At 36.5% G+C, this 12248-nt stretch overlaps 1 protein-coding gene across 1 annotated transcript in view; it reads right to left on the reverse strand.

Moving 5' to 3' along the window:
* Positions 1-12248, reverse strand: part of LOC112617282 (interleukin-1 receptor-associated kinase 4) — a 33950-nt gene that overhangs the window by 17837 nt on the left and 3865 nt on the right. Inside the window, exons 3-7 of the mRNA XM_025374029.1 lie at positions 6164-6333; positions 3063-3208; positions 2062-2244; positions 1347-1507; positions 396-460 (exon numbers count right to left, since the gene is read on the reverse strand). Coding sequence (XP_025229814.1) covers positions 396-460; positions 1347-1507; positions 2062-2244; positions 3063-3208; positions 6164-6324 — 716 coding nt within the window. The 5' untranslated portion in view covers positions 6325-6333. The remainder of the gene's footprint in view (positions 1-395; positions 461-1346; positions 1508-2061; positions 2245-3062; positions 3209-6163; positions 6334-12248) is intronic.

A 12248-nucleotide genomic window follows, 5' to 3' on the forward strand; every position in this document is an offset into this window, starting at 1 on the left:
CTAAAAATACAAGAAAAATTAGCCAGGCATGATGGCACACACCTGTAGTCCCAGCTACTCGGGAGGCTGAGGAAGGAGAATCGCTTGAACCTGGGAGGCAGAGGTTGCAGTGAGCCGAGATGGTGCCACTGCACTCCAGCTTGGGTGACACAGTGAGACTCCATCTCAAAATAAATAAATAAAAAAAAATGACTGCTATTTAATCTCCAGGCATATGAGTATATGTAATCATAGAATTATGGAGCCAAAAGTACTTTCAATTTCTCTAAACACTTAATTTTAATTTCATATATGTGCAAACATCACTAGTTCATGGCATACTCTAGAGTGAACCAGGTTCCTTACTCCTTGTCTTTTTCCTTTCCACTACACCGCACTGCCAAATTAAGACTTACTTTGCCATTACTTTTATTTCTTGATCAAACTGCTGTTTCAGTTCTTCAGTAGTAATATCAACCATCTGAAAAAATAAAATATACAATGTAATACTACACAATTCTAAGGTTCCTAATGCTCAGAGGGATCAAGAGATCAGCTGGCTCATCTCCCTTTCTTTAAAACAATAAGGTATTATTCTCCCAATTCTACAGAACAACTGAGATCTAGAAATACTAGCAATTTGCTCAAGGTCCATGGCTGGTTAGTGGAATGAAAAATATATATAAATTTCACTGAGTTTTGGAAACAAAATGAAATAGCATGAAATTTCACTACACAAAAAATTTGAAAAAATATTCTAGGAAACAGAAAACATACGCAATTTTAGTGCAAAATGGAAAACAAAACCTACAAAAGCCCTGCAATGTATATGACAAAGAGTGACTATCTTTATCACATACATATGCATTCTATTGATATTTTTAGGCTTTAACAAAAGGTTTAGAATATAACTAGTCAATAAGTAAAAGGTGAACACTCCAGTAGAAATGGCAACAAAGGACACGGATAAAAAAAATTTTAATGTTTTTTCTTAATGTATACTTCATAAACTTTATTTTTAAATGGGAAAAGTAATGCAAACATGGTTTTTTTTTTAAAAATAGTTTTCCTGGTATCTTACCATTTTAATCTTGATTACACATGAGGTACTATGTGGAGCAGGGCTTCTCAACTTTAGTTTGTGAATCTTCCAAAATTGTATGTATGATTGTGTGTATATGTACATAACTACATTTTTCTAGGGGTAGGGTCCATAGCATTCAACAGATTTTTAAACTTTAAGAACTACTATGTAGAATGATGTTTATTTAAAGAAAATACATACTGAAATAATGTATTTCCTAAAGATTAACTTTATTATAGAGCACACTATGAAGCAACTCTTTATTCCTGAAAATATAACTTACTGCTGCAAGCTTCTTTACTGCCACAGTTGTGTTATTTACGTAGCCTTTATATACAACTCCAAATCCTCCCTCTCCCATTTTATTACCACCAACAGAAATGGGTCGTTCATCAAAGTTATTTGTGACATTCTTCAATTCATAAAATGAAAAACTGTGAAAACCTATAATGTCAAAATAAGAAAAACATGCTTAAATTTTAAAAATTCGTTTTAATAATTCTCCTATTTTCTCATGTGAAGGTTTCACATGTATGTAAATATTTATGATTTTGAATTAGACAAGACGGGAGAATATAAAACCATTTCTAAAATACAAATTATAAGTTTTTCTTGAGAATTCTGTTTGGTGATCCTACCCTCTGAACACTGTAGTCACCCACCCAAAATTCTAGTCACACATTTGAGTGGGTCTAGTCTACCTACCCAAAACTCTAGTCACATATTTTATTTTAAAAAGTGACCCTTCCAAGTTATGTAAATATTTACTTATTTTTTTTTCATAGCTTCTCTGGTTGTTTGCATGTCCTATTGCCTCTAATCACTGATCAACACAAAGAAGATGGTTCTTAATATATCAGGAGGAAAAAACTCACAAAAGAGCTATTGCCAGTGTGCCTGTGATTGCGGCACAAACAAAAGAACAAAAGCTTTCTTTTAAAGCACTGCTAGTCTTAATGACAAATCCACTAGTAGAAAGCACTGAAAATGTTACTTACGTGTATCACTAACTTCTAAACTTTTATTTTCTGGACTTGAGGAGTCAGGTGGCATATAGCTTTGTTCAAGATTCTGCAGAGGTGTTATCAATGTCCTGTCTTTGTCATAGAAAGGCATCTGTTTTTGTTGAACTGTTACAGCTTCTTTAGAAGGTAGTGTATTAGCAGTTTTGGGAACAGCATCTAACAAATGAAGTAAGACACAAGTGGTTTTTCAGTAATAAGAAGTGGTTGTGAAAAAGTTAAACTAGAAACTTGGTTCATTTAATATCATTCCAGTTTCTACAGTTTGGTCTCATATTCTCACAGCACACACAAGAAGCTACCTAGTAAGAATCTGTAAGTTATAATGAATATGGGTAAAGAGAGTAAGGCAGTGTTTTCAAACAGTGATCCATGAGCCACCTATATCAGAGGCACTGAAGCACTTGTTTAAGAATATAGACCTTAAACCCAATTCCAGAATCCTGAATACATAGATTTGGAACAGACCCTAGGAATCTACATGTTTAACCAGAACCTAAGTGATTCTTATGCATGATAAAGGTTCAGAACCACTAGTGTGAAAGGCATCAAAGGAAGAAAAGAAAGGTTATAAGGAAGGCAACTAGACACTAACACATCAGAATACAATTTTTTAAAATTATGATCATAGAATCTCATCAGGGTAGAAGTTGAAGATGAAAAAAAGCAAGAACTCAAAAGAATAATTACTTTCTTACAGCCTAAGCCAGATGTGTGAAGTCTTTCCTTCTAAACTTCCTATTGGCACAAAACTATCTGACTCTTACAAAGCTTCTATCACCTTAGTAGCAGGGTCCACAGTGTCCTTTGTCGGTACTGCTTTTTAAAGAGTTGAGGAGTGCTGAAAGAAAGAAAGGGACTCTCAAATGTAAACTTCATCTACCAGGAGGAAAAAGTAAGAGTAAGAAGAAACATTTCTATTTTGGCCATTTGTCTTTCCACCCTAATTGTGGACACCCTGGTCACAATCAGTTTACCTGGGAGCAAAAGACTCGCAGGAGCAAAAAATTCATTTTGGATCAAAAGATCCACAAGATCACCAACTGTGCAATTTGTGGTGCCCCAGTCAAACAGTAATTCAGAAGTGGGACTTTTTCCAGTTTGAAGTAATGCTTCAAATCTCCTTAAAAGTAAGTAACAAAGAAACAAAATTAGTCTATTGTCTTAGTTCATTTTGTACTGCAATAATAGAATACCACAGACAGGGTAATTTATAAACAATAGTTAATTTGGCTCACGGTTCTGGAGGCTGGGAAGTCCAAGATCGAGAGGCTGCATCTGGTTAGGGCCTTCTTGCTACATCATCTCATGGTGGAAGGGCAGAAGGGCAAAGAGCATGCACATGTGCATGTGAGAGAGAAAGAAAAGAGAGAGAGAGAGAGAGAGAGAAGGAAAAATAGGGCCTAACTTACCTTTTTATCAGAAACCCACTCCCAAGATAACTAACCCACTCCTGCCATGACAACATTAATCCACTCATAAGGGCAGAGCCCTCATGACCAACTGCCCTTTAAAGGTCCCACCTCTCAACCCTTTTGCAATGGGTATATTAAGTTTCTAACACATGAACTTTTGGGGACACATTCAAACAATAGCATTTATAAACTGAGGTCATATGAAAACAGGTGTTGATCTCCCCTGCCCCTGTTTTGCCTACAGCGTCTCCTATAACATTAAAGAAATGGGACAACAAGAGAACCAGCAAGAATTACAAAGAGACAGGAAAAATAGGAGGAAAAAAGATGCCAAAGATGATGATAATAATCTACTGGGTACTTACGGGGTATTTACTTAGTGGTTTACAGGATGTACACACATGAACATGTTCAAAGATATTATGATTATCATACGAATTTACTAGTGAAAAAGCGAGGCTTGGAGAGGTAGAGTAACAAGCCCATAGCCACACAGCCAATATGATGTATCCAAGCTGAGGTCCAAATTCAGATCTCATTTGACATAAGAGTGTATTCTCAATCTACTTAGTTATATTACTTCCCACATAACTTAAGACTCTGATAGCTATATAATTTTTAATAAATCTGCCTGCTTAATGAAAGAAACAGAATACACAAAAACTTAGGAAATTATTCCTTCAATCTTAACTGTAATTCAATTAAATTGAAAAAAAAATCACAAAGTCGGCTTTCATCCCATTTCTTTCCATTCCATTTCTTTAAAATTAAAAATTAGTTTTGAAAAGTTAACATTTAAAAATTTAACCAATATTGTTTTTTTCTTTTTCCTCTAAAGATTTTAAAAAATTTCAAACTTACAGAAAAGTTGAAAAAATGATAGAATGAACAACCATTCACCTAGATTCAACAATTGAATAACTGATAAAATTGTGCCATATCTGGGCTCTTGTGCATGCTCTCTTTCAATCTATGTCTGTGGGAGTGTATTTTAGAATATGGGCCAGATGTCATAGAATGAGTCTAACAGCCTAGATGTATCCGACTACTTTCTCATGATTAAATTCCGATGAAACATTTTGGTAGAAATACTACATAGGTATAATGTGCCCTTCCCATTGTATCACATCCAGGGGTACATATTGGCATTTTGTACCATTATTATTGGTGCTAAAATTTGATCACATGGTAAAGGAAATGTACTTCAGATTTCCTCATTAAAAATGTACCCTTCCCTTTCATACTTCACAAGTAATTTGTGTACAATACTTTTTATCTATTTATTGAGGGAGTCTTGCTCTGTCACTCAGGCTAGAGTGCAGTGGCATGATCATGGCTCACTGCAGCCTTCACTTCCTGGGCTCAGGTGATCCTCCCACCTCAACCTCCCAAGTAGCCGGGACTACAGGCGTGCACTACCACGCCCAGCTAATTTTTTGTAGAGATGGGATTTTACCATGTTGCCCAGGCTGGTCTTGAACTCCTGGGCTCAAGCAATCTGCCCACCTCGGCCTCCTCAAGTGTTAGGATGACAGGCATGAGCCACTGTGCCCAGCCTATAATACTTTAAAATCTTGTGCATATCCTGCTCATATGCATGAGAACAATCACCTTTCACCTTATGCTTTTTAGGTTCAGTGATGAGCTTGCAAGAATCAGTTACTCATTGGTGGTTACAAATAGGTATTTTTCTCATTCTACCATTCTTTTCACAATTATTTGCAGGTATTCTGTAAAGAAGAGCTTTTTCTGTCACAGGAGTGAGTCTTGAAAAAAGGAAAAAAAAAAAAAAAAAGAAGAGCTTTATCTTCCTGCCACCACTGCCCCAATTATCTTCCATAAGTTTTTAACAGTAATATTAAAAAATTATCTTTAAACATTGGCTTAACACAGTTTAAACTTAAGCTTCTTTCAAGTAATTTAACATGTTTGCTTTTCTTATGAGAAACATTTCCTGCAAGGGAGCTAAGGCTATTAGGTTCTTTCCGAGGTTAATGCTGAAAATAACAAGGAGTCTTCTTTTCCTTTTGCTACCAAAGAAACATTTTGACATCGGTTTTAAATGCAATGACTGACAAAAATAAAATCTGCATGCATCTTTTACACTAAATCGAGCAGAGATGAGTAAAGAGGAAAAATTGAAATTATCTGATGATAGCACTGAGAAATCCTGGCTAAGATTTAAGAATTCTGTTCACAGAAGTGTACACTTGTAAGCAACAACTTTAAAATGTCAAATTGAAAAACTCCCAAAATACACTGTTAGAGTGCATTAGAGATTTACACACTTTGAAGTTTAAGCTCTAGATTTTTACTAGACATTCTTATAACATTCTTATTTTCCTTCAATCTGGAAATGAGAGGTGTGAGGCAGACTGAACTTCACTTGGCTTGCCAAACTGGGAACCACAGCAAAGGTGGGAATATTGATTCTAACTCAGAAAGCTTATTTGAGAGATCAAAATATTAGCCCTATTGACATATGGGAGAAAGAAGACAAAATTGCAAAAGGAACAACCAAAAAGAGGTTACTTACTACCAATGTCTCCTCCACAGTATAGAGGTTTACTTTCTAAACTGCCATATTAGACAGTACTTATACCAATTAATCATTCCATATTGTGATGTAAGAATTTACAAATACAAAGAATTTTATCTGTTACCTTATGTGAAACTGATTGTATCTATCATCACCAGATGGTTTCTTAATAGCTACAGCTAACTTCTTCCATCCTTCTTGAGGATCAATAAAATCTGACAGCTTCCTAATCAGTCCAACATTGAGGCAGCGCACATATGTTGACGGTGTTATGGGTTTGTTCATCTTCTATTCCTAAAATATGGAAAAATCTCATTAAAATTTTATAGTACTTTTAGAGATGACATCTGTAAGCTTCTACATCACACTTTGCTATATCATATGAAATGCCAGCAACTGATTATACCATAATAAAGAAACATTCCAAAGTCAAGTCACTGATACCCTAAGATGAAACTAAAATTGTAATTCATTTGTCCAATTATCCTCTAGGTTTCCTTCCTTTTTCCACCTATTAATAGCAATAAAAATCGGAGGACTTTTTTCTGACATTGATATTTTCCAAGTATAATTTATAGAAAGGGGCAAAACACTTACCAGAGCAATTCTTTTTAACAGTAATATCAATAAACTATCAGAATTAGCATATTCAGAAATCAAATCTATTAATAAAAACATTTACCTTTCAATTTAATATATGTTGCTCAATCAGTACTCATTTACGATTAAAAATTTATGCAACGTTCTTTGGTAGAAGAAAAAAAAAGTACTGAAATGATTTGTGTAGCATTAACAGATAGGGTCCCCCCACCCACTGTTCACATAGCTTGCTCTTCCTTGACCTCTGCACATTTTTTGAGTCCATGATATCTGCCTGACCACAGTTCATTTGCTACTATGCCAAAACCTGTGTTTCACCACTTCAGTCACTCTCTAGACAGAATCTTTATTTCTGTAGTCCCTTTTCTTCTGCTACTCCACACTGGAGAGCTGCAGCTAGGGATAAATCTAACAATTTTACTTGTACACCAGAGTTGCTGATGTGAATACAAATTTATGGTAACCCCCTTTCCACATTAATGGCCTAACACTGCCATTAATCCTTCCACTTGTCTCCTCTCATTGTCCTTAGTGACTATTTCATATCTTTGCTTCTTTCTATGTGGATTTTATTTGTTCTGCGTGTACCTCATTCTCAATAGGAAATGATCTTTCCTTCCAATTAAGACAAATAGACTCAGATATTCTTATGTCACTTATTTTTGCTTCCCTATATATATTTTAAAAATACAATTTTAGAGTAAATAATGTGTTCATATGGAACAACATTCTAAAACTATCAAAAAGAGTAAAAAGCGAAAAGCTTCTCTGTATCATAGGCTTCTACGTTAGTATTCACTTCCTCTCTTTGGACTTCTTTGACCACATCTAAATAGGTCTAGCTGCCCTTCACCTAATTATCTTTCATCATTGCACAATGTATTTGTAATATTTATTTGTTTACTTGTTTACTGTCTCCCATATTAGATTTTAAGATCCATGAGTTCAGGACCATGCTAATTTTATTCATGAATATATACCTAGTGACTTGCACACTGTAGATAATGGTGTTGTTCAGTATTTATTTTAGGAACAACTAAATTATTTCCCAGTACGGTTTTATCATCTCTATTTTACAAAGGTGGTAAGTGAAAGATCCAGGACTTACACTTATGTCTGACTCCAAAATCCATGCCATACAACTCTGCTTTTATAACACAATGCATTGTTCATGCCATTCTCCTTTTCAGAAAGACTATTCCTTTCCTTTCATTCATGAATACATTCAGCAAATATTTATGTCAATCTTTGTACTAACAAATGGGAGCACAGAGAAGAGAAAATCTTTGTTTCCAAGCTGTTCAGTATACCATGGGATACAAACAGTGACAGGGAGTGATAAAAGCTGCAAGAGTGTTATGGGGCCCAGAAAAAGGGCATCAAGCAGAGGCAGTCTGGAGAGCGATATCAAGACAGATTTGCCTGGAGTGGGAGGTTGGAAGGATGAATGAAAGGGAATGAGAATAAGCCCAAAAGAAAATTCCAGGCAGAGGGAATAGCATGGGAAAAGGTGGGAGCATGTGTGTCTCAGGCAAAGAGCTTGCTATGGCTGCACCATAGGATGCCTGTGATTAAGTGAGAAGAGATGAGGGTGGAAAGGTAGCAGGGACAGATCACCATGTACCTCATATGCTAAGACAAAGAGTTTGAACTTATAAACTAAAAGTTACAGGAGAGCCACTTCAGGATTTTTAGGAGGGATGTTAAATAATCTTACATGGTTAAGTGGATTCCTCTGGATAAAAATTAAAGGGATGTATATTGAGGCAAGAAAATTAGTTTGAAAACTTCTGCAATAATCCAGGTGAGCAGAAATGAGAGCTTGGAAAAAGTATAGGGTATGGGAATGGAGAAGTAAAACATGAAAACATTTAGGAGGCCAAATCAAAACAATTTCACTAGAGATGACCAATTACAAGAAAGGGAGATAGAACAAAGATGGTTTTTTTTGTTTGTTTGTTTTTATTTTTATTTTTTGACTCATGTTAAATGTGAAATATCTACCTTTGGCACCATCTAGGGGCCTTCATACCAAGTACTTATATATGCGATATGGAGCTTAGGAGAGAGGTTTCAGCAAAGAATGCTCACTATGTAAGTATTCTCATATATGAGGGGTTTTCAAAAAGTTCATGGAAAATGCATACCATGCAAAAACCATGCATGGATTTCAAATTTTTTTTTGCAAAACATATTTCCAAAATAAACTCACACTAACTTATCATTCATGTCTAAACAGGATCTAGTTTGAGGCACTAAGAAGAGTAAGACAGTTTGAAAAGAACCTCTACCACTGCAACATGAATTCTGCTAAAAGTGAAGCAAGAACAAACACCACATTTATATGGAGGTTGGTTGGAAGAATGGTGAAATCACTGATGCTTTATTGATGGGGACAATGCTCCCAAGAAAATCAGCAGCATACAAATCAGTAACTCATTTTAAGGGATGAGATGATGTTGAAGATGAAGCCTGCTGCAGCAGACCATCCACATCAATTTTTGAGGAAAACATTCACCTGGTTCGTGCCCTAAATGAAGAGTACCTGTAATTAATAGCAGAACCAAGAGCGAACACCATAGACAACTAATTCAGCCTATACAATTCTGACTGAAAATAAAAGTTGAGCAAATTTTCCACTTGATGGCTGCCCAAACTGTTGCACCCAGATCAGCTGCAGATGACAGCAGAGCTTTCAATGGAAATTTTAAACAAGTGGGATCAAGATCCTAAAGCATTTCCTCAAAAAATTGTAACAGGAGATGAAACATGACTTTACGAGTATGATCTTAAAGCACAATCAAAGCAATGGCTCCCCCAGAATGGCAGCGGTCCAATCAAAGCAAATGCAGACAGTCAAAAGCAAGGGCATGACCACAGCTTTTTGGGATGCTCAAGGTATTTTTGCTTGTTGACTTTCTGGAGGCAAAAAGAATGGTAACATCTGCTTATTAGAGAGTGTTTTTGAGAAACAGTAGCTTTTCTAAATGTTTCTAAACTAAAGCTTTTCTGCTAAAGCTTTAGTCAAATGTTTAGCAGAAAAACGCCTGGGAAAGCTTCACTATAGAGTCCTTCTCCATCACAACAATGCCCCTCCTCTTTTCTTTCATCAAACAAGGGCAATTCTGTGAGTATCAACTGGAAATCATCAGGCATCCACTTTACAGTCCTGATTTGTCTCCTTCTGACTTCTGTTTCCTAATCTTGAAAACTCTTCATAGGGCACCCATTTTTCTTCAGTTAATAATGTAAAAAGACTTTATTGACATGGTTAAATTCCCAGGACTCTCAGTTCTTTAGGGATGGCCCAAATGGCTGGTGTTATCACTTACAAAAGTGCCTTGAACTTCATGGAGCTTATGTTCAGAAATAAAGTTTACAGTTTTTTGTTTTTTGAGTCTTGCTCTGTCATCCAGGTTATAGTGCAGTGATGCAATCTTTGCTTACTGCAACCTCTGCCTCCCAGGTTTAAGTGATTCTCCTGCCTCAGCCTCCCAAGTAGCTGGGATTACAGGTATGCACCACAACACCCAGCTAATTTTTGTATTTTTGGTAGAGATGGGGTTTCACCATGTTGGCCAGGCTGGTCTTGAACTCCTGACCTCAGGTGATCTGCCCACCTTGGCCTCCCAAAGTGCTGGGATTACAGGGATGAGCCATAGCGCTGAGTCAAAGTTTACATTTTTTATCTTTTAATTCAATTTTTCCACAAACTTTTTGAAATGCCCTCATACAAATTAAGAGCATATACATATATACGGTTGAAACAACAATAAAATGAAGTTGCCTATTAGGAATGCTTAGAATGGAAAGGAATGATGTGAAAGAAGAATTTTAAAAAATACTGCTTAGTCATGAAGGCAAGAAAAAAAAACAGGACAGTGGCATACCAGAGACTTCTAGAAAAGGCGGCAGGTTGGTACAAAAGACTCAGAGAGGTCAAATAGACACTGATGGAGATGTTAGACTCTGAAATCAGAAGGCCATTGGTGACTTGGGAACAGCTATAGTGAAAAAGTGAGTGAATGGCAAAAACAGATTTTCCAAGAAGTCTCATTATGAAGGGAAGGAGAAAGAGAGAGGAGTGTGAGCAGAGGGAAAACAAGGGTGGAGGGGTAGGGAGAGAGAGGAAGGAGAGTATGCAAGAGAATAGCAGTTTTCAAATTTGGTCTCAGGACCTTTTACCCTCTTAAAAACGATTGTAGACCCCAAAGGGCTTTTGTTTATGTTGGTTATATCTACCAATATTTACCATATTAAATTGATGCTGAGAAATTTAAAAATTACTTATTAATTCATTTAAAATAATCATAAATATACATGTTAGCATATATATCTTAATAAAAATAACTACCTTTTCCTCAAAAACAGAAGAGTAACATTGTTTTAAGGTTTTGTTAATCTCTTCAATTTTTTTTTTTTTTTTTTTTTTTTGAGGCGGAGCCTCGCTCTGTCGCCCCCAGGCTGGAGTGCAGTGGCGCGATCTCGGCTCACTGCAAGCTCCGCCTCCCGGGTTTACGCCATTCTCCTGCCTCAGCCTCCCGAGTAGCTGGGACTACAGGCGCCGCCACTACGCCCGGCTAATTTTTTGTATTTTTAGTAGAGACGGGGTTTCACTGTGTTAGCCAGGATGGTCTCGATCTCCTGACCTCGTGATCCGCCCGTCTCGGCCTCCCAAAGTGCTGGAATTACAGGCTTGAGCCACCGCGCCCGGCCAATCTCTTCAATATTTAACTTAATAGAAGAGGGCCAAATTCTTATATCTGCTTCTGCACTCAACCCACTGCAGTATATTGTTTTGGTTGATGTATACGAAGAAAATCCAGCTTCACACAGACATATAGTTACAAAGAAAGGTGTATTTTAATAGCCTTTTCACAAACTAGTAGATATTTCTCTTTGATACTACACTAAAATTTGAAAGAAATAACTTCCTAAAGGTAAGCTGCAATGTGGAATCTGAAGCTGTATAAATTAACTTGGAACATTAAAATCCATTGCACTCTGAATGAATCTTTTAACTATACATGATTTTGACCTTATAAATCTCCTGAAAGAGCATTAGGGACTCCAACCAGACTTTGAGAACTGTTGGTGTTAAGGGTTTAAGACTTAAGTTGTTTGGCAATACAAATGGGATAATGAATAGCATACAGGTGAAGAAATCAGCCTTGAATAGAGAGAAGTCTCTTTTGAATCTAGAAAGAAGGACGCAGAGGTTTAAATACAGATATATTTGAAGGAAGAAGAGTTCCCACATAGTGGTATTTTTTTCTGTGAAACAGGAAGTGAAGTCATCTAGGGCCAGGTAAAAGAATAGCCCATGTACCTTAAAGGCCCCCTGGTAAATGCCTATTATTCCTTCAAGCCCAATTCAAAAGGCACTGTTAGCTTCCCCTGATTGTCATCTCTTTTGCTCCAAAATGTCACCTAGTCATTCTTCTGTTCTAATAATTATTATGTTTTACTGTTTACGTATCTGCTTTCTCTGTTAGATGGGTGCTCTCCTGGCTGGGACCCAACCAAATTCACCTCAGCAACGACTCACGACATTTGTGTTGAATGAAAGGCTGAGGATTTTTAAATTTTAATTAAGAAATTGTATCTAG

This window comes from Theropithecus gelada, unplaced genomic scaffold (assembly GCF_003255815.1).
Source record: "Theropithecus gelada isolate Dixy unplaced genomic scaffold, Tgel_1.0 HiC_scaffold_15989, whole genome shotgun sequence".
Classification (NCBI taxonomy): domain Eukaryota; kingdom Metazoa; phylum Chordata; class Mammalia; order Primates; family Cercopithecidae; genus Theropithecus; species Theropithecus gelada.